The sequence below is a fragment of the Struthio camelus genome, chromosome 12 (assembly GCF_040807025.1).
Source record: "Struthio camelus isolate bStrCam1 chromosome 12, bStrCam1.hap1, whole genome shotgun sequence".
In the NCBI taxonomy this organism is placed as follows: domain Eukaryota; kingdom Metazoa; phylum Chordata; class Aves; order Struthioniformes; family Struthionidae; genus Struthio; species Struthio camelus.
In genome coordinates this window covers 17,442,597-17,465,776 of record NC_090953.1, presented here as the reverse complement: position 1 = coordinate 17,465,776, position 23,180 = coordinate 17,442,597, and the positions used below count along the sequence as shown (strand labels likewise).

At 40.4% G+C, this 23,180-nt stretch overlaps 1 protein-coding gene and 1 long non-coding RNA gene across 13 annotated transcripts in view; one reads left to right on the top strand and one right to left on the bottom strand.

Moving 5' to 3' along the window:
• The window catches only part of RNF111 (ring finger protein 111), a 65,081-nt gene extending 41,949 nt beyond the window's left edge, over positions 1–23,132 (bottom strand). For 2 of the 12 annotated variants that reach the window (XM_068959102.1, XM_068959105.1), the window contains exons 1-2: positions 13,974–14,030; positions 2,239–3,134 (exon numbers count right to left, since the gene is read on the bottom strand). In XM_068959102.1, the coding sequence (XP_068815203.1) occupies positions 2,239–3,115 (877 nt within the window). In that variant the 5' untranslated portion in view covers positions 3,116–3,134; positions 13,974–14,030. Of the gene's footprint in view, positions 1–2,238; positions 3,135–4,267; positions 6,905–6,960; positions 11,229–13,413; positions 13,547–13,973; positions 14,031–23,048 lie in introns of those variants that run through there. The other 10 variants (XM_009681458.2, XM_009681461.2, XM_068959104.1 and 7 more) reach the window with 9 other exon arrangements.
• On the top strand, positions 14,092–22,079 carry LOC138068946 (uncharacterized). The gene is made up of 2 exons (XR_011143836.1): positions 14,092–19,040; positions 20,775–22,079. It is a non-coding gene; the product is annotated as an uncharacterized lncRNA (long non-coding RNA).
• Positions 23,133–23,180: the final 48 nt, after the last annotated feature.

Genomic DNA, 23,180 nt, shown 5'->3' with positions numbered 1-23,180 from the left:
AACTTTCTATTATATCTTTGATGTAAATTATATGCTCAAAACCTTCCCATCTATTCATATTTCCACTGGAAGAAAAATTTCTTACTTGCATGCACAATTACAAGTCAAAATTACTTCTCTGCTCACTGTATGCCTTTGTCCTAAAGTACAACCACCATAATACATATTCTTTAAAGCACACCTTATTTCAGTTACAACTGTGTCAGTATTTTCATCTAAAATTAACTGGTGCAGAGCTAATGAATTTTTCATTCGTGACATGAGACTAAACATCCCTTCATAAATGAATTAAACATGCTTTTCAAGTACTATAAAAGTAAAGCCATTGGACAATATATGTTCACTTTTCCATATAACTGGATGAAACACACTGCAAATTCCAGTCCTCCTACCACCAAAATAACATCACACTGAATCACTGAATTATCAGAAGTTACCTGACCAGCTTGAATATTCACCAATTGCTGCATCAATTTTTAAATGGATGTCTGCAAACAAGTTTTTTGGAAAGGTTTATGGAAGCCTTCAGTACGGAGATATTTATGTTCTATACTTTAAAGGAATTGAAAGTACAGTGTGGAGTTAATTAAACTTGGGGCAAAAGGACAGCCGGTTTTAACAGTTCATAAAAAAATTTGAACACTCTCTAAATACATTTAGTCTGCATAGAAATAGATTTTGCTTGAAAAGTCATAACCAACATGCATTTAGTAGCTTCACTGTTGCATGGTACTGTGTATGTGCTTGCATGTAGAAGGAGCTTTGTTAATGGTCCTACCTGATCTTACAGGTAAGAGAAACCCCAGCCTTCTCTGAAAACACAAAGACACAATTAACCTTGAAATAGTAAGTGTTAACACAATAGTTTCCCAAACTGATTTTTAAAATGACTGTAGGCATATCCCTGTAAGAAATTAATTATTTACAACCCATATCTTGGCAATGTGGTTGGATATGAGCCTCAGAAGTGTAATTTTAAGCTTTAAAAAATTACATTTCCGTCTCCATAAATACACATTAACATAATTAAGGCTGGGCAATAATCCTTCCCATTTGAATTTTCTCATCTTGAGTTATTCATGCAGTCCTAGCACCGCATTAATGAAGTTTCTGTATTCCAAATTTTACTTCTTGTTTTAAAACAGTACATCAAAGAACAACATGCAATTGATTTCCTTCTACAATGGGTAACAAGCAGTGATCTACTATTTAGTACTCCGGTTCTTTCCTAGCATAAATCCTGCCATGACATTCACACAAACACACACACACACACAGAGTCGTGCCCCCTCCCCTCCCCAAAAAAGTATTAACTTGTCTTTGCAATATCAGTCATTTCTTCCTCAGAGGAAATATCAGCACATAGTCTGAGATACGGTTTCGCTTTCTAAAAGAAATTTGTCACTAGACAACAGATACATATAACATGACTTCACAAATTAACACTATGCTATGTACTGTGTATCTATTTCCTCTTTCTAAAAAAAGCTGAAATGAGTCACAGAAGGCATAAATGCAACATTATGAATGCTATTGGCAAATCTGCAACCATTAACACCCAAGTATACGTCCTCAAATATTATGCCAATACATACTAGAGAAGTGTCTGTGTAAACCGATTGCAAGATTATTGCGTTAAGTTTATCTAGGCAAAGCACTTGGTGTTTTCATGATAGGCAGCTTTCCACAACTTCAGGATTTAGAATATTTTCTTCTTATTATTACAGCTACCTAATACCGTAAGCTGTTTCAGACTCTTATCACAATGACTTTTTTTTTTTAAATAAACAGTACTCAAGTGTCGTTAATTACGTATTAGCAGATATGGTATTGACATCTCTTTCTACATTCTGAAACCAGGCAGAATTGCTATTCCTGTAACTTGTCAAAATTATAATAGTTAACACCTTTAATACAATTCAACAGCTAAAAATGAAGCAACTCCACAGCATATGATTAAGCAGGTTCATCAACCCTCCAGTAGATTGTTTAAAAACATTAACTATCTTTTGCATTAGAGGATTTTACATCTGATTAATTATATTGAAAGTTCTGAAATGTACTTTTCCCATCAAGAATTTATAGTATAATTTATCATGAGAGTAATATGAACATAAGTCTGTTTGCAACCTAAGTTCTTCAAAAACACACAGACAACTGCTCCAAAGCACCTATAAAGAAAGCATATTGTACACAATATAACTCATTAACAGAAATATCTCAAGAATTCAGTTTTACCTGAAGGAACAGTTGTACTGTTCTGATGGCTTTCACCAGGTGATACAAATAAGTCTTCCTCCCCTTCAGTAGACGAGCTGGAGGAAGATTCACTACTGAGGTCATTCTCACTGGAACTGCTAGAGCTGGGTAGTAAAGCATACTTTCTTCGAGCTAACACTTCTCGTTTTTTCCTCTGCATTAAAATTCGTTCTTTTTGGTTTTGGGTCCGCTGAGAGGAACTAGTTTTCACAAATCTCTTCCTATATGGAAGCCTTCTTAATGAACTGCTGTGAAAACAGGGCCTTTTCATTAATAATCCAGGTACAGAATCTGCCTCAGTCCGAGGCCACTTTTGTGACCTTGCACTATGAGTTCTACCTGTAGTATTCAACACTGCCTGAGGGTGCCTGACAGGAGCATCTTTTTCTTCATCAGATGTTACTGTGTCAGAGTCTCCAAAATGCAGGCTAGATGAAGGCGAAGAGATACAGTCACTAAAAGAAGAATCATTGTCTTCACTCTGTGTTTCTAGATGCTGTCGTAAACCTAAGATTCCTTGGTTTTCTTTATCAGGACAATTTTGAGTATATGAAGGACCAGCCTGCTGGCTCTTGCGTTTTTTTCGCACCACAATACTTTTGTCTTGGTCTGTACGGTTGCCATTCATGTCCTTCTGCTTTTGAGAATCACCACATAAGTGAGAGAACTCATTCCCTACTTTACTGGCAATCATCTCAACTTCTGCAGGGAAGCTTTTGGCTGCCCCAATAGGCTCAGGGTTCAAGAGGATCCCCTTCAGACTCTCCTGTCTCTTTGGTGCATCAGAAGGAACTTCACTCTTCATATCCGCTTCTAAAGTATAGACTATATTACATTCAGGAGTCCATTTAGACATGGAGAGTTTTAAGAAAGGCCTAGAAATAAACACAGATACGCATTAAGAAAAACAAGAGCAAAACTAAAATAATAGAAAAGTCATTCACTGCTTAGACTAATAACCCAGTGGGAAAAATAAAAGAGCAGTAACTGAAAAACAACTATTTCATGACAATATTAAGAATACTGCTTGACAACTTTATTTTGAAATAAGACAGAACTCTTATAGATTGCGTTTAAGAGTTCTTAAACTGTAGTCAGCAAAAATATACACTCTATCACTTCCACAGAGGAAACATCAGTGTATCCTGACTGCAGAATAACCTTTTATCAATGCTTAAGCACGAGAGTTTTACAGACTGTTTATATAAGTCACATAAACTTAAGCTAAATAGATTCAATATTTAGCCATCAGCTAAATTGTGCTTAATGAGGCCTATGTCTTCCCCTATAGCCACATATATGGATAGTTTTCTTCAACTCTATTCGCAAAGGTTTTTGTTTTTCTTGTTTTTTAAAAAGGTCTAGGGTATTTCTCAACATCAGAATTTCTTGTTCCATAGAAAACTAATACATGTCAATACCTCACATACATAGATATTGTAGTGTGGTGACAACTGAGCTGCAAAAATCAGTCACGATTATTTTCTGATAAGTAAAGGAATAAAACAGGAGACATTTGAACCTCACTATTTTGGGGTAAATTAATAGAATGTTTTTGTAGGTTTCTTTTTAGAAAAACAATTACATTGATGGTGTAGAGCAGCGTATAGACACCACTATTTTCAGTCCATGTATTTTTGAGTCCCTCCTCTAACAGAAACTGAGCGCATCATAGCACAAGTTCCTTTAATTGCTGGGGCCTGGGAAGTTCCCCTCCCTGTCAAAACCATAGGCTGTCACAACATGCAACAACACTAGCCTCTGAAGACTATTCCAAAGAAATACTTTTGTACTGGAAGACTTTTGAGAGCAACAATAACCTCAGTAACATACGCAGCTTTCTCAGTCTGCTTCGTCTAGCACCTCTGCCTTCTGTTTAAATACCCAAAAGAAAGTGACAAAAGTATCTCGTTCCACTGCAATAAGAGCGGAAGGACTTTTTACTCAGAGTAGTATTGCTTATTTGTGCCTCAGATGAATAAAGCCAGAGTAGACATCTGACACTTACTACTCTAAGCAGTTAAGTGCTCCCTCTCCCCTCTCCTCCGCCAAGTTTGAAGAAACATCTCCTGTGCTCTTTTGGCAGAAATATTTATGCAGCCAATCGCTGTACCAAACTGTAGAAGTGACCCATCTGAAAAATACATCTCCAAACCAAATCAGATACCAATCTGATTCATCATATAAGCACACAAACAGCTGTATCTGGCTTAAAGCAGGCTGTACAGAATGACCAGAAGGCTACTTAAGAAATGCATGTGTAACTATACCTTATGTGGAAATGAGGATTCTCAAGCAGCACAGCTGGAATATCCATAAAGCCATGAAAGAGTCTAACGCAGCAACAGCATGGTCTATGGTAGGCTAAGTAGTAGTATCTACTCAGCTCAGTGATCTTCTGCCTGCACCTCCAAATTACTTCAAGTTTTTCACACTTTCTTATATTTGTTGCTAGTACTTAATGCTCTTGTTCACTTTACAGCAAATCATAGAACACTAAATCAACACAAGATTTTGACTCTGTGCTGTAGTCTCATCAACGTTTCCATATACTGATGCTTTAAGGAGCAGCTGTGAGTTAGTTGCTCCTCACAGACTCTTTAGTATGACTTTTCAGAGTTTGCAATGGATATAAACTGAAGTGATATTCCAGTGTCTGTTCTCTTCATAGCCATAACCAGTTAAAATAATTCTTCAAGTGAAGTAGTCTGGAATAAAAATTTTGCAAAAGGCACAAATGCTGCAACACTATTAGCTAAAGAAGCCCTTAAGTCCACTGGAGCTTCCCAAATGGGTCAAGAATCTTGAGGATCCTAGTACCCTAGCTGAAAAGATCCATTTGGATGTTCTCACTGGGAGTCCTGCAGATACTCCTAACAATTACTGTTAAATGTGAGATCTGTATCAAATGGTATCTAAGAAAGTGTTTGTTTTTTATTTGTTTGTCATTCCCCCCCCCCCGCCCCCACTGGAAATACAGCAGTTACGTGTATTTGATATCGGTAAGCTGAAAGCTAACTGCATACAAATTGGACTATGAGACTAAATATTTGAGGGCGTATATCCTGACAAGAAGAGTTAGAAATTCAACATGCACAGGTTCTTACTTTCACTTCATCAAAGCAGAATACGCAATATGAGATTTCTTATGTACAGGCGTTAAAAGCTGTCCATGGTGTAACAGTGTTCTTTTTTTTTTTTTTTTTTAAAACTGCAATAAATTTAAGTGGAATGCACTATGTAATCTATCTTCTTCTCCAGGACTGAAAATAAAGCTGCAAATCTGGGGAGAAGGCAGGGGGAAATTGGAATAATAGTGTTTTAAGTTTTCATGGCAAATGAAGAAACTTTTAGTAATTTTAGTTTCTGATATCTACCCTTTTCTGCTCCTGACAACTCAGGTTTTCAATGCCTGAGGGAAAATACACGTGTCTCATGCTCCTGCCTAAGTCTGTGCACACCCCCATATATGCACCATCTCTCTTTGGAAAAATTAAGACCTAGAATTCCATTTTGTAGTATTTCAGACAAGCATAGGAAATCAGAATTCAAGCCTGTTACATGCATACAGAGAACAAGGAGCACAGTCTTTTTGTAATCCTCACAAGGTCACCTTAAGGCAGTATTTTTTGTACAGTATTTATGCACCACTGTTCCATAGAAGTATAACACTTAGTCAAATCTTTCCACAGTCCATGATGTATTATACTACATATCCAGCTTGTTCATGACAGTTTCCTGTCCTTTTAACATGATAAATGAACACAGTTTTATTTAACTCTAAAGCTTTCTCAAGAAATAAAAATCTGAATAAAAATAGTGTTTTCTCATTATGCCAGCACAATCAGCAGCTAGCTTACAAAGGATTCAGTTCTACTCACTGGATCCTCCCACCCCACTTTTTCCTGTTTTACTGTTAAACTCTACTGTAGAAATCTCTACATTCAGAATGTAGAGCTTCACATCGGTAATTAATTACCTTTGTATAAGCTCCATTTGCTTTATAAGGTACAGATAGAGCTATTCAAAATAAAGCAAGAAAGCTTACACTTTGAGAAACCTCAAACTACTTCAGGATGACAAAAAACACCAAACCACCATACAATAAATCCCAGTGCACCTGAAACGTTGTTTATTTGCTTTTAGTCTAACAAGCAACCTGAATATAATAGCCAGCTAACTCACATTCAAATATTTTGTATACTTCCAGTCAAATAAGCATTGATAAGTCCACTGTAACTTAGAACTAAGTGAGCAATCAAAAAAAAAATCATACATTTCTGCTAACCAACACAGAGCTCGAAGGACTGCTTACTCATGGAGAGCTGCTGGCTTCTGATTAAAAATTACACAACAGCTTAAATGGGAGCGTGTTTTGAACAGAATGGTAGCAATCAACAATTACAAATAATCCATTCACTCACTATTTAGAAATGCTATTACAAACCTTTAAACTAAAGATCTGGCCTAAAAAGGCAGGAAGATCATATGATTAAGAAAGAAAAAGTTGGTTCTTTTATTTTAAATTTAATCTAAGAACACTACCTTAAGATAATCATTTTTACAGAGCCAAAAACCTAAATTCAAAGCAGTGAGACTTTTTTTTTTTTTTGCAGATGAAAAACGAGAAATGGGAAGTAGAATAATCAGTGATGGCCACAGAAAACAATTCTTCAAACCATGACTTTTTAAAGAGCTTACCTTTTAATTAGATCCCAATCCATTCCAAGTATTTTAAGTGCAAGAAATATCCATATTCATATATCCATAATATCCATAATATCCATAAAAGTCCAATGCTTTTTCTCCTAAAGTCTATCTTAAAGTTAGTGTGACTACAAAAATACTATGCAAACAATTAACACCAAGCAGAATGAGATCATCTGCTATTAAAAGATCCTACAAAATCTCCCATTAATTAAAAGTAGTCCTGAGCAGTTTTTTCAAAAGCAACAAGAGGTAATAAATAAGTTCAATCAGCATAGAAGCATTCCTCCTTCTTAAAACATGTGCCTATTTACTTGCAGAGTCAATATCTTAAGGTGGCTTAAAGAATATATAAAGCCCTTCATTCAGTCTTTACTTCAGACAGGTATCAGAAAACTATAAATAAAATGCTTATTCTAAGTCCCTCTCTAAAGGGTATGACTAGATTCACATTCATAAAGAGTATACAACTCCTGCATCCTTTCACTTCACCAGTTCAGTTCACTAAACCTCGCTAGCCAAAAGCCTATACACTGAATATCTTGCATTTGACTGGAGCTCTAGACAACCTGATGAAAAGCAGCATACAAAAAAACTGTATATATGAAGTTAGCAGCGCGTTTTCCCCCTTCTACAACTCCCCCCTCCGCTCTCACTACAAACACAGTAATTTTGCCCGGTGCCCTTATGCACTCTCCACTACACAGAACCTGAATGCATTTAACACGCAACTCCGATATCTACATGGGCCCCTAGGCTTAACCTTGGATAAGAAGTCCGCATAAGACAGCTCTTGAGGCTACCAAAAGCTGGCAGACATACCATCATCATAGCAAGTATAGAGCAACTTCCACTTCTAGAATATTTCTGTATTATCTCAGACCCTTTATCTAAGTTGCCTATGTATAAAATGATACCCAGCTGGAGAAGTTATTGAAGAGTTTTGCAAGAGAATTTTCTATTAGTTGCATTTGTAGTTCCTTTAATTTCCTTTACTCACTCCTAATTATTTTCTCTTTGCATACGCTAACAGAAACCACCACTAACTTGTAAAATTAATTCCCTTTACTAATACGTAACTTCTATCAGATTTTACATTTAAAGTCATTTTCATTCTGATAAACTAATACTGGTCTTACCATCTTCATGAGAAAATTTCTCTGTTGAGACCCGGTATGCACACGGAAATCTTAAATATGTTTTGTATACGGTTCCTACCACAGTAGGTATGTGAACCGGCAAATTCAGCTATCGAAAGCTTTAAGAATGGACCAGCAAATGAAAGTAGTGCACAAGCAGCATTCTGGAATGCCAACAGTCATTATTTCTGTTCTCATTAAAATGAGATTTTTTTTACTCTTTTTGGCAATGCTCTTCCATCAGATGAATCAAGACACCAAGAAATTGGATAAGGAAAAAGCTTAGAGAAAAAGTTGTGCAAGACCTTTATTAAAAGGGAGACAACCTCAAATTACTGTTATTTCCGTTTCTCAGTGGCAGAGAGTCAAATGAGACTGATTCAGGAATAATCCTGGGACATAAAAGGAGATTGACAAGAAACTTAGAGCCACTGGAGAAGTTGCACCCCCACTACAATCCCATGAAGATCAAGTCTCAGTGCTATCATACCCTGCTCCAACACAAATAGAAAACTCTGGAGCAGTTCATGAAAACACCACTTCCAGCCCAGAAGGGGCAGTGGTGCCCTATTCACTTCTTCCCTATCAAGCACAGACAACCCCACACAATACATGGGAGCAAGCATCCAGTGTTTAGTTTTACTATCAATAAAACAAGCGTAATCAGATTTTGAAACTTTATTGCACTGTTCTTCATGTCTAATTGTTCTTTGTTTTCACCAATTAATTAAAATGAGACAAACAGTGCTCTTCTAAAACTTGTTTTCAATTATTGCTTAGAAAAATAACATATTGGCCTTCTAATTCTTGTTGGAAAAGGAAAAACAATTTGATTGTTAAAGTACTGTGCATCTGTACACAGCAGTAATCATCACATATTTCACAATTATGCTATGTATGCACTGACACTATGTAGCGTCAAACACATCTTTCTTTATTCAGAGGATGATATGAAGTACCTATACAAACCACTCCCCACTTCCTTTGTTTGCCTTAATGCAGGCACAATGTCAGATACTCTGATTTTCAGATGAGAAAACTACTTGAGAATTCTCTCAGCCGAATGCTTATCTTTTGCCATGCAGAAACGTACAGAATGCCAGAATAATACGGGTAGAATTATTAGCTGCATGATAATGTTCCAGAGAGAGGCTCTTGTCCATGGTCTCCCAAATACACTCCATTACATTCAGCCCAGAGGGAAGAGTTTGCCTACACTTTGCAGAGGAGTGGTACCGCTCCATGAGCTGGAGCAAAGCAGGCAGGCTCACTTGCTCTATGCAGCCAGTCCTAGGAAGCATCACTGGCACTCATGTAGTCAGAGTCTAGAAGGTCTACTCTCAAAGTGAAACGAATCAGTTATTTCATGTACCATACTAATCTTACTAACCTTTGCAAAGACATCTCAAAGGCAACTTCAGACCAAACTAACTAACTGCAGACGCAACAGTAACCAACCTCTGGAACAGCACAGTTTCCTTAATTTCATGTTCTAGAAGAATTCCTCCCAGAGGCCACAAGGTCAGTTTCTTCATGCACCTCTGATCAGTATAACAATGATCTTGCAGCAGAAACTTTAGTCCACCTATACAGTAGATGCAAAACGCCCGTTTCATCATGTTAGCATTCATCTCTGAGACCATCACTGTTTCTTAGGGGCAGATTACTGAAATTGCGTCACTTTCTCATGGATCTTTTAATATAATCCAGCAACTGAACAGCTACAAGCAGACAAGCTCTTCCCTCGGACTGGATCTATGGCCTAGTTCCAGCTGGAATAGACAAAATACATTGAGCATGCGCAGCTGGAAGTGCCTCAGCTAGATGAGCTGGCAGGCTAAGAACAATCCTGCATGGAGTCCTATGAATGACAAATAAGTTCTCCTGCAATCTACTAAGAATCAGTCCAAGATAGCACGACATCCATAGAAACCCTAGCATCAATCAAGTGTCAGCGAAGCATTAACATGCCCATATCCATTTGGGCAAGGAATGTACTTGGGTTTTGCATAACGTATGCAAGCAGGTGGATTTGACATACATGGTGTTCACAAGCACATTCTTCAGTCTAGACATTTCTTTGCTCTGTCCTAGGCTTAAACTCACTTAACTAAACTAACACTATGTAAATCATGGTTTTAAGACATAAGCATTATGATTTGGCAATCAGGAATGTTTTGGCTTCAGTGAACTCCAAGACAAACATGACAGCAGTGAATCTGGAAATAAGGAGTTGTAGTTTTATAAAAGAAGGGCAAAATATATTCTTTTATTGGAACCTAAGATCTTAAATAGGTATTCTCCTTCAACCATCTTTAAGAGTATTGTTTCCAGAACCAGCAAGAAAAATTCTGAATTACATAACCATCAAATTAAAAATATATATATTTGTTAGTCTTTCTGGCAGTTTTGACCTTTCGGATACATGCCAGCGTTCTTACGCAGCGTCATTTTGCAAACACTTGCTGATGAAGCTTTGAGGAGCAAAGGCAGACATGATCCTTGCCGTGATTGCTAATAAGAACCTTGCAAGTGAGAATTATGAAATTAACCATTGGGACAATTTCATGCTGTTCTTCAAGGAAGCTGCAAGCAGTGGGAGATTCTGCAGTTATTAATCCAAACAGACCCACCAGTTTACTGAGGGAGGACAGAGCAGCAGGGACTTCTCCACTCTCTTCACCCACTAGGGCCAAGTGGCAGTGGGTAAAAGCAAATATCTTACTGTTGACAGAAGCTAGGTGTTAGAACTGCATTTTACTGGCAAAAAACACACAGAAGGAAGTCTCCTGCTATTAAAGTCTTAGACTAGCCTTCTCAAAAGAAACTTCACTGAGAAAAAATTTACCAAGACATGACTTCAAATCACCTTAACTGCTTTTCCAAATAGCATAAACTATGTAATAGCAAAATAATCAGAAAAGCTGTCTTAGTGAAAGGAACATCCTCCTTTTCTCCCTTCCCTTCTGCTCCATTAGGGGTCTCCCTCAGGACTGACATTAACCCACTAATGTAAAAATTACGCCTCAACTTAGACTTGGTTTTCTGAAGAAAGCTTACCAGTGTATTTTCCATCACAAACGCTGAAGGCTGAAGTTAAGGACGCGTTTGGCGTTTCTTTTAAGAGCAGCTGCTGACCACTGGCAGCTGCTGACCACTGTGATTTGTACTGACAAAGCTTAAGGGACAATGACGGGGAGTAATTATCCTATTCCTATGTTGCACATAAATACTATAGAGTATTATTCAATATGCATGTTTATAAATCTCTTCTCAGTTTCACTGATGTGCAAACAGTTGGAGCAGATCAGGATGATAAAGTTGACCTAAAGCAGGTCGTGCATTAGTAAAGCTGTTGGGAAATCTCTATACAGCATCTGCCTAGGGCAAATCCATCTCTCTCTGTACTGCCAGCATTGTTTACATGTGAATTAAGATTCCCTCCCCCCAGCTTTTCCCCCTTTATTCAATTGCTTGACAACTCAGCCCCTGCAATTCATCGGGGAGGCACAGGAGGCAGCACACCATCAGCTAAGTTTTCTCAGCAGAGAATCTTCACCTTTAGAGATATAAACAACTGAAATGAGAGAATCTTGATCTTGAAAAAACACAGTGACTGCTATTGCAACATGCCCACCTCCACTGAAAGATCAGACTTGGTTACAGATGATCTGGTTAAGCAGTTTTGCAAAGTTATTAATCTGAAGAAAAAACGCAGATCATGAATCAGTTATCACATATTCCTAATATATTTTTTTGAAAGCCACTGTTGACTAAAAAACACTCTTTAGAAAAGTCAGAATGTTCCCATTCAAATTTTAAAAGGGCATCTGAAACATGCATGAATACTTAGAGCTGTTACCCCTCCCCTCCCACACTAGACATAAGTGCAGCAGTTGCAGCCAGGGCTACAACCATCATGTTAGACGTTTAAATATGTGAGACTTCAAGAGTTTTAAAAATAGGAAGCTTGGTGTCTTACGTCCTTATGCAAGTAAAGTGAAATGCAAACGTGCACACAGCCTTTCCTATGACTTCAATGGCAGGTCATTTTATATCGTGGATGAAAACATGAGACAGGTGACCAGATGTCCACTTTACCAAATGAACCAAGATCACATCTTTTGCTATCAACCCTTGTACGTGTGTGGAAGTACAATCTGAACTAGGGATAATCTTGGCTAACAGCTTTTTTGGCCTCAGGTAGTCCCTCCAGTCAAGAGAGAGACACGTAGAAATGTTTAAGTTGATGGAAAAGTACTTTGATAGCTAGAACTACAGGCGTGTTGTCTATTAGAAGCTTTAGTTTTCATTTTAAGAAGTTACAAAACATTCCAAATCTTTTTATATGTATTTTCATCAAAAATTTTTTTAGTAACTACCCATGATTAACATACCATTGGAATTTTCCATGAGTTACAAAAAAAAAAAAAAAAGAGACAGAGGCCTTATTTCACCACCTAAAAACATAATTTTGCAATATTATTTACAATACAGATATGCCACCATGATAAAAGCTTCTTAGGTATACCCACTAAGTGGTTAATTTTTATCTTTTCATTAAAGATTAGTTTCTGAAGGAGTCATGTTAAGATCAAGTCAAGCTGGGCTACTAAGGCAACACCATACCTTCTGCATTATGTATTCTTTGTGAGGGTATTTGAGTGTCAGGAATTTAGCATATCATTCAACCAGATACAGCAGAGAGGCCTTGCTCATGTGTAATCCTTTCAAGCCATGGAAGAGCTCACCCAAAGGAGAAAAAAAAAAACACCACAAATGTATGCTCAGCCCCGGCTTCCTACACGCAAGTACTCAAAGAGCATATAGATACTTAACGCTCTCTGATTTCTCTGAGAGACACAAACCTATATACCTCTGAAGATCCCGGCCTACACTCTTCAACAAGCATTGCTTCCTTGTTTATTAGGCAAAACGCATCTAACAACGATTTTTTTCCGTACGCACTAAAAAACGGATCACCAGCCTTCGTGACCAAAACGAACGCCGCTACGTTAAACATTATTACGCACGCGAATAAAACTCAATTTCGTAATAGAAACGTTGCGACCAATTTTCAAGGAGACAAAACCCAAAGGAGCGGTACAGCCTCCCGCAGCGAGGATTTTGTGCTGTGCGTCAACGAGGCGCTGAGGAAGACGCGGCGAAGGTCCCTCCGCCGGCCGGCCTGCCCCTGCCCCTGCCCCTGCCCCTGCGCCCTGCGGCAGCCCCGCCGCGGAGGGGCGGCCCCGGCCCCCCCGCCCGCAGGCAATGCCCCGCGGGCCCCGGCCCCCTCCGCGCCCCGTACCTGAGACCCCGAGGCCAAGGGGGAAGAGGCGGCTCCCGCCGGCGGCCCGCTCAGGGCCGGCGGGGAGGAAGCGGCGCCAGCGGGAACCGCAGGGACCCCGCGCCGCTCGCCTGGCGCGGCCCGCAGGCCGCCGCGGCCGCCCCCTCCGCTGCGCCCCGGACCGCGCCTCCCTGCAGCGGCTCGGCGGCGCCTCTGCCCCCGGCCGGCCGGCCGCCCGCCCCGCTGACACACGGCCAGGCGGGCGAGGTTTTGTTTGCTGCGCAGCCCCCGCCGCCGCCGCCGCTCCCTCTCTGGGCGCAGCGCGACACTCGGCGCTGCTTTACAGCAGCCCGCAAAGCGCAGCCGCGCCGCGCCCCTCCCCTCCTTCCGTCAGGCGCCGCTGCCGGGCCGGGCCGCGCCTGCGCCGCCCCGCGCCCCCTGCTGGGCCGAGGCGGCGGCGGGCGGGGGGCGGCGCTGCCCGCTGCCCGCCGCCCGCCGCCCTCGCCGCGTCGCCTCAGCGCACGAGTGTTCTGCCCCCGGAGGCCTGTTCCCCTCGCGCCGCGGGGCCTCCCGGCTCCCACCTGCGGCGAGGGCGCCAGCGTTACGCCGCGAGCCGGCTCGCCGCGCCCCGGGCGGCCTCTGGCCCCGCCCCGCGCCGCCCCGCCCGCCAGGAGAGGCGGGCTCGCCCGTTCCGCCTCCCGCGCGGACCGAGGGCCGCAGCCGTGGGGTTGCGCCGTCAGCGGGGTGCAGGCGCTGCCGAGGCGGCTCTCCGCCCGCCGCAGGCCGGGGCCTCTCCGCCGCGGCGACGCCAGGACTGAAGGCAGCAGGCGCGAGAGGGCCGGATGGGCCGCGGCACCGCCGCGACTTTGCTCTGACTAACGGCTAATTAAAAGGCGGAGGCAGAAGGAGCAGCCTGAGCCGCCGGGGTTAAAGATCTCGCCGAGAAGGGGCCGCCGAGACAGCCATCCGCATACAGGAGTTGTTACCTGCATCACTGCAAGAGAAACGGTCACGGGGAAAAAAAACGTAGTTTGAGACGATTAGTTGAATGAGTTTCTGAATGGAATTTCCTTCAAGCAGGAGTGGATAAACGTACATGGGAACCGCTTCTCAAACAAGGAAGACAGGCTCTCAGGAAAGAGTCTACACCAGTAAATAGCTACTTCAAAAGACGACATAGTTCCAGGTGCAGAAAAACGCTGGCAAAGAAAGGAGCATCCAAGATGTCAGAAAGGGCAGAGATAGGTGTAAAGGGAATTAGAGCATGCAAATAATATGAAAATAAACAAGAAAAAGCTTTTCAGCTTTATGTGTAACATGAGAGCAAAGGAAAAAAGTGGCACCCATACACAGTGAAGACAGAAGGAAGGATTACAGATGATTTAGTATGGTTCCTCAAACAAAGTAATAATTTGTTTCAGTTTTCAATAACGGCAAAAATGCAGGTCTTATAGGATTAACCTGGTATTTTTTTTTCATAGTTTATTTTTTAAAAATCGAGGAAATATTGTACGTCTCATCCAACTGGACTTAAGTAAACCATCTGACATTGTGCCACAGATGAAATAATCCCTGAAGCTGGGGAGAATATGGAACAGTATAAAAATAGAAACATGACTAAACCTGGTTAAAAAAAGAGAGAGCAACAGACTGTGGAAAGAAGGTGATATCAGATTCAGCGGAGATCACTAATGCTGATGCAGTCTTGTTTAAGATATTTCATTAATGACCATGGCACAGAAGTTGAAATGTCTTGATAGAACCTGCTGGAAAATAAAACAGAGAAGAATCAGCATATCGCATGGGAAGAACTGAATGACCTTGAAGACCAGAGTTAATAGGAGCAAGGTCAAAAATGCAGTGTAAAATATACGATGATGCACATGAAGTTTAGTGACTAATAGTTTTGCTATAAATTGGGTATTTATAGACTTGCCAAGGCAAGAGGATGAGAACTTCAGTGAGCAAAGAAATACCAAGAGTCAGCATTACATAGACGTTGGGGGAAAAAAAAGTCCCTAGACTATATTAGGGAAAGTATTTTCCGTAGAAAGAGAGAGAGAGAGAGAGAGAGAGAGGTTTTGATGCTATTGTAGAAAGTATTTGTAAGACCACATCTGGAATACTTTATCCAGCTGCAGTGCAATGTATTTAGGGAAGATGAACTCTAACCTTAACAGTATGATCAAGGGAAGATAGCATATAGAATACGAGAGGAAGCCAAAGAAATTTCGCTGGATTGCCTTAATAAATGAGACTGAAAGAGCTCTCTCTATAACCCAATCAGAGACTAATATCGAAAAAGAAATACATCCTTTGATTTACATATTTAGTTTATAATTGTTTTAAACTCATGCCAAAGGGGACAGAAGGGTACTTCTTGGCAGAAAAAAAAGTACAGTCACCCTATGCTCACCAGATGAAAGGCATACAAAAAAAGACAATTTCAAAAACAAACAAAAAACAAGTGGCTACAGATTGGCTATAAAATTCAGTTCACAAATTAAAAAGCAGCACAGGATAGCGTAGGTATTCTTGACTTTTTTCCAGTGCAAAGTCATAGAGGCCAGATGCTCTGCAAATGCTTTGCTTAACTGTATATTATTAGATAGACCTCTGCTGCTTGGGTAAATTACAATACATTAAAACCTAGGATCTTTAAGATTCTGCATCTTTATTAGCTATGATTTCTTAATGTCGGCTTCACTGCGGGCTACCAGCTGGCAAAAATCAAACGTGTTGTGGGCCAGCTCCCACTTAAATTAGCACTTGATAGAAATTAGCTTGCCAATTATTGAGTGGTTAACATGATTTTTTTTTTTTTTTTAAGAAAGGCAATGGAGAAAATGCACTTCAATGCTCAGAATTATTCAATTATTTTCAAATAGTTTATTTTCAATTTCTATCTATGGATTTTAATGTCATTAAAGTTACTTTTACCATTATTTTAGGATTTTAGGAACAAACAGTTGTCTTGAAATTTTTTTGTTAAAGGAATGAATAACAAGAGAAAAATCTTCAGTCTTAAAAGCTACAAAATCCCAAAAGGTTAAACCAAGTCATTCTAAATCACCAATGCAAATTTCAAAATAGCTTTCAGGCTACAGTGTCATCAATTTATACTGAACTCTTCAACTTCTAACTAGAGTTAAACAAAACTATTTCCATGTGCACCTCAGGGCCTGGCAAAACTAAAGACATATAGAAGAAGCTTTCTTGGAATAAAATCAAAATAACGCCAACTGGCAAGAGATTGCACTTTACGGTGTTGGCAAAAAACAAAACCAAATCCTATCCTGAGGTACCTTCAGCAGCTCAGCTGTACAGTTGGACACAGTTCTATGAAGGAGCATTGTTTTGGTTTGCTCCTTCACAAATGAAAGCGGGACACAGCTTTTCCAGATGCAAACACCAGCTTTTGGAACCCAGTCCACTGGGCACAGGGCCAAGAACCAAGCTGTCCTTGTTCAGAACTGACTTAACTCTAAGCCTTGTAATCTCCAGGACACTATGAATAGTATACATTTCATCTATCCCAGTTACTGCTTCTGGAGGAACTCAAGTCGTTTGCAACCAGAGTACCGATTCAGATGAAACAGCCTGTCCTTGGCATTTAAATCCACGTAACCATGTATGTTGTAAAATGGACCATACTTAAGCATATATTTAAATGTTTGTAAGTGTTGGGTCAATTTATGATTATTAATAATCTAATAACTGCAAGCCTCTTGTGGGAATACGTTGTGAGGATAAGACACAAAAAGTAGTATAAAAATTGCAGGATAGATACTCAGTTGCTACAAAACATCATAGGTCCAATCACTCCAGATGAAGCTCTTACCAACAGTGAAAACTGCATTAAAAAAGTGGAAAAGGTTTTTTTAGGGGACAAGGGGGAGGATGGAGGGAAAGGGAGCAGAACAATTTGTTTTGGGAAAGATTGCCAGCAGAAAAAAAGAAATGTAGCCCATGTGAAACAAGAAAAAAAGCTGATGCATTTGCAGAATCAAAAACATAGCTCTACAGTTATCTGTGCTATATATTTTATAGGGTTAAAAACCAGAAAATTATTTTTCTATTGTGATTCATCTAGCAGCTTTCAAAAGCTCTGGAAAATAACATGCACCACTCAGGTAACCATGTATTTTTAAGATTATGTAGACAAGTAAAATATCCGACATTACAGTAAAATTTAGGCATAGAAATGACCCACCAGTCACTTGATCCATTTCACACTATGAAGCCTGGTAAGTCTCTGAAACACACCATTTTCTGCAACACTCAATACTCAGAAAGTATGCAAATCTCAAGCAGTTGAGAGAGATCTCAAGCAGTTGGATATTTACAGTAGCTTGTCATGCAATTAAGAAGGTGTGGTATATATCATTAGTTAGAAACAGCTACCTTGTTGATTAGGCATACTTTTATTTATAGAAAGCAAAGGTTGTATTTCTTACCAAAAACCAAATAAAACATGCCACTGTTAATGGGAAGATCAGATGAGACTTTTTTTTATATTCTGTCAGTGCTTGTAAAATAATGAGACCAAATATATTTTTGGTTTTTTCTTGACAAATCAGCAGGTATTGTTAAAGCAATTAGGCTTAAAGCAAACAGCATAAGCAGCTTCCACTCCAAGATCTGATTTTACACCAAGAAATTGAAGAGCCATTTCCTAGCAGGTACATACACTTTCAGTAGTCAAATAAAGGAGAATACAAATATGTGATTTACAGGTTCTTTATGTCCTTTGTCTCGCTGTTCTGTAGAGGAATCATAATGCGAGCTACTCAGAGTTACTTGTAAATCAGAAACTCATTTCTACAACCTCCCGACTTCCTCATTATACAGTAGATCAACAATACATCAACAAGAAAACTGTACATCTGGAGTAGAAAAGGCTTTTTTATAGCAATGATGAATATTACATTTTGAGATTAAGAATTGCTAAGAATTGATCTTTTTCAAGCATTCACTGACGGCATCTCAAATCATTAATTCCTGCTTTGTTTACAAAAGAGAGAAAAGGAGTGCAGCAAATACATCAGCTGATAATTTTTAGGTGAATGCTCGCTCAGAGGTTTGAATACAGTCAGACTGATATTAGAATCACTAAAAGTAACATTTGAAGTTAAGTAACCAGGCAATATAACATAGGAACTGGGACGTGACTCAGTGCCTTTCAAAGTAAGGGGGACTCTTCCTGTTGCTTGCAGTTAACATAGCATGAGCCCAGCGTCTCCAAAAGGGAGCCGAGTCCTTGCATCATTTACTGTTGCAAAAACTAACTTTGATGTCATTAGCACCTGAAGTAGGATCCAAAATACAGTATTAGAAAGTTAAACTTCTGGAAGAACAGCAACAAAAAAAATGCCTGAAGTTATAGTGAAACCACACATTTCAAAATGAGTTTCTAAACGAACAGTATGTTAAGCAGAGAATTGCACGCAGCTTGCTGATAGAAAACATGAAAGAGCAATGCATCTCAAAGAACCCTTCTTTGTGAAGTGCAGGTAGTTTATTTGGCGGCTTTCTCCCCCGACTCCCCTTTCTTTAACTAACCTCTCCTCTCCCAGCAGGGAATATGGAGAAATGCATGACCTGCATGTGAAGAAGAGAAGGATCTGGAGCACCCTCTTCAATTCCAGGTGAATTGTCTAACCATGAGGCTGTTATAAAATAAAGGGGAGAACTACTTCTCTATGTTTTAAAAGCATTGTGCATCACTGCATTTTTACAGAGTCGAGGTCTACAGGCACATTAGAACTGCACAGAGTACATCAATTGCATTAAACTGTTAAAACAGATGAAAAGGCTAGTGTTTGATCCTCAGTTATGCTTAGGTGCGAGGTAGGCATAAACTGATCAGCAGTGTCTAACCTGCGATACTCTTCTGCACAGACAAGAGCAGAATTACAGTGCCCAAGGAAAAATCTAAGCAGACTGACAATTTTCAGGTGCCTCCAATACATAACAGACAAACAAGGACTTACAGTAGCACAGTTTTGGACTTCTGTCTTTGCTGTCATTTAAAAATTGCGATCTGGGCCAAACATTTCTTCTCTTTTAAAGGCTACTATTATTCTCCATTCAAAATTCATCACAATTTCAGAATTTTACTGCATAAAACAATCTTCTCTTTGAAAACTAATAGAAGGACAACATATTTCCCTAAAAAATAATGAAAAAAGAGATAAGCCCTGAAATTACCAACCAGTCAGCTTAATTAAAATTCCCGGATAAATATTGGAATAAGTTATAAAACAAAATATTTGCAGATACCTGGAAAATAACAGAGTGAAAAATAATAGCCAACACAATTTGTTTATGACAACTTATCAAACCAGCTTAATTTCCATCTGTGACAGAATAACAGGCATCATAAACATGAATAACAGCAGTAGATCTTAACTTCAGTAAGGTTTTTGACATTTTCTTTCCTGACGTTTTTCTAAGATAAGGATATTTGATCTAGAAAGAATTTCGTGCAAAATTGGTTGTACTCAGAGGATAGCTGTTAGTGGATAACTACTAAACCAAAAGTTTGTATCAACTGAAATTCCTCAGGAGTCTCCTTCATCTGTTACTATTAAGTATTTTAATACCTTTGGATGATTGATTAGAGATTACATTGATGAATCTGCAGTTGACACCAAGCTGAGAGAGGCTACAAGCTCAACGGAAGTCAAGGCTAGAGTTTTAAATTATCTGAAAAAAATTATACATATATAAATTCCATAAACACAAGCACAAAGTTCTGCACTTAGCAGAACTAATAAGCAGAATAATCAGCTGCACATAATGAAGAATGACAGTAATAGCTGTGTAGAAAAGAAACCGATAGAGCGCATCACAAGTTGAACACGTCAAAAATTTCATGAGGTTCAGAAAGGCATGCATCATAGCGAGATGCACAGTCAGAAGTATTGTCAACAAGACAATAATCAAGGAGTTGTGGAAAGACTGGACAGGAGCTAAAGGGGAGCAACAAAAAGGGTCCTGAGTTCCAGGATTCCGATCAAAACCAGAAATAATTGGGGCCTTTAATCCAAGAAGAGAAGACTGGACAAAATCATGGTAACAGTCTTCATTTATATAAAAGGCTGCCACAAAGATAAAGGGAATACTGTCCTTACTCACTTTGAATAAGTAGGCTAAATTGCAGCAAAAGGGATTAAATTTAGACAGCTGAAAAAGAATAGTTAAGGACTAGACTAGAGAGCCTGAGGAATGAGTGGAATCTCTATTTCAGGCCTTAAGAACAGGTTAGACAAGCATCCATGAGGGTTGGTTTCATAATAGTTTATTGTGCCTTGCAGCAGGAGGATGGCAGAGATTATGTCTTAAGGTCACTTTCAGCCCTGTTTTTTTTTAATTTACAGATTTGACACCTACATGATATCAACCACTAATTACTGAGCTTTACTAGTAGCAGTCCTACTCGATTTTTTGGATCTGCAGGTTTAGATGATTCAAGCAACACCCATAGAATGGCATGATCTTATGAGTACTGTACTTGCTAGCCTTCTCTCTTTCATTCCTGAAACTGGACACAGTAACTTGTCTTCACCTAGATTAGAACACAATCAGTGGTTTTTTGTGTGTATCTGCACAACAATTTAGGACGGTGAAACTGACAATCCTGATTAAGACTGTGATGCTTTGCTGAATTCAAAATAAGCAAATGAAATAACCTTTGCATCTACTTCTATTCAAATAAATCATACACACCCCCGAAAATCAGTAACAAACGCAAATACTCTGAGAGTCAGTCCTGCTACAGTTGATATTAACCCAAGCGTTACCATCGAGGACAGCATAAGCAAGAGTATATACTCATTTCTTATTTAAGATGGTAAAGATTTTATAAAAAGAACAAAGTGAAACAGAAGCCTTATATGTCTAACACGCTCATGCAATTATCAGTCCAAACTGTGTTTTCCTTTAGACTTATGTACATGCTTAACATCTCAATATATGGATAATATTAGTTAGTCTTTATTAAATATTAACTACTTTACTTAAGTATTACTTACATACTTCAAAAGTACGTTTCAAGACAGGGGAAGAGAGGAGGATGGTGTTGCAAATCTTTGTAGGCTTCAGGACTTAATTTGCACAAAAAGTTTATTTAACCAAGATTAAAGGTCAAATCTTGACTGCTTTGAAGAGTGATCATAGTTTCCCCATTCTTCTCTTGGTTTTAAGTTTCCCCATTCTTGTCTTGGTTTTAGATCTATTGCTTTCTTCTGGATTCTCACCTGTGTGTCCATATGTTTTTCTTGAAAAACGGTGCCAAAAAAAAACAGTTTAAAAAAAACCTAGATACAGTATTCTAACTCTTGTACCAATGCTGAGTAGCGCAAAAGGATTACTTCTGAGCCTACAAGCTATACGCCATCCACTAAATAGAATGAGCACCCATACATATTAGCAAGTTTATCAATCTCCGATTTCTGAATGAAGAAATAAAACAAGAGGATCATTGAGACAAAAACTGGATTTGAGGTATTTAAGTTCAGGGATTCTTCCTCATTTGAAGACTTAATATTATCTGTAATATCTAATATTGACAAAATAACTTTGAGAGTTTCCAGCAGAAAGTGGGCGAAATGATGACTAAGAGGTAACACTTTCAGTATCTAGTACAAATATAACCTAATAAATGGTAAAAAAAAAAAAAGAAATATATGCTAATAATTGGAGTTAAAACATTAATACTGTACTTCTTTAGAACATGAAATAAAAACCTCGACTCAGATAGATCCAGTTCTGCCTAGGCTGTTCTTCCTCTCCACTTTCAAACCATGGCAGCTAGTGACTGAAGGAGCTAGTATTTAACCTGAGCAAAACCAACAGAATCAGGACCAAGTATCTAAATACATTTCCTAAACTGAGAGAAGTCAGTGGCCAGAGAAAGCAAACAAGGCACAACCCAACTAGTTAGCGTGAAGAGAAGGGCACCGGTAATACATAAATAATCATGTTTTGCTTTTATTTAGCGGGGGGGTGGGGGGGACCAAAGAATATTTCTGACAGAAATCTAACGAGCGCTTCATCACCAGAAGTGACAGCCCGGAACACCACACCAACAGTCGGAGCGCCTACGCAGGGGCCGAGCCCGCGGCAGCGGCAGCGCCTCGGCGCGGCCGGGAGGCCCCGCGGCGCCCGCCGCCCCCGGCCACCCGCGTTTCTGCGCGGAAACACGGGCAGGCAGCGCGCGCTGGCTCCGCGTTATTTTGCTCTGAAAAGGCCCACATACAAAGCAAAGTTCCCCAAAAGGAGAGGGAAAAAAGAAAAAGGGTAACATACAAGTCACGCAGCTATCTACGCCACGCTCTTCCAGCCCGGGCCCAGCTCAGCAGCTGGCGCCACCGCCCCCGCCCGCGGGCAGGGACAGGGACAGGGACGTGGCCCCGCACCCGCCCGCCCGGCCCCGCCCCGGGCACCTCATGGCTCGCAGCGCCGCTCCCCAGCAGAAGCAAGTGCCCAGCCCCGAGCCGCGCTGCGCCCCGTCCCGCCCCGTCCCGCCCCGTCCCGTCCGGTCCGATCCTTGCCGGCCGGGCTCCGCGGGGCCGACACGCAGCCTGGCGCCCCCCGCCCGGCCCGGCCCGGCCCGTCTCGGCCCGGCCCCCGCCGCCGCCGCTCACGCCAACCTCTAGCGGGGAGGTCCCGCAGGCCAGGTGAGCCCGCAGCGCGCCTGCGCGCCGCCGCCAGGTCGGCCGCGGCCTTCATCCGGGTACTCGGCGGCGCCGGGCCGGGTGGGGGGGTTTCATTGTGCGTGCAGC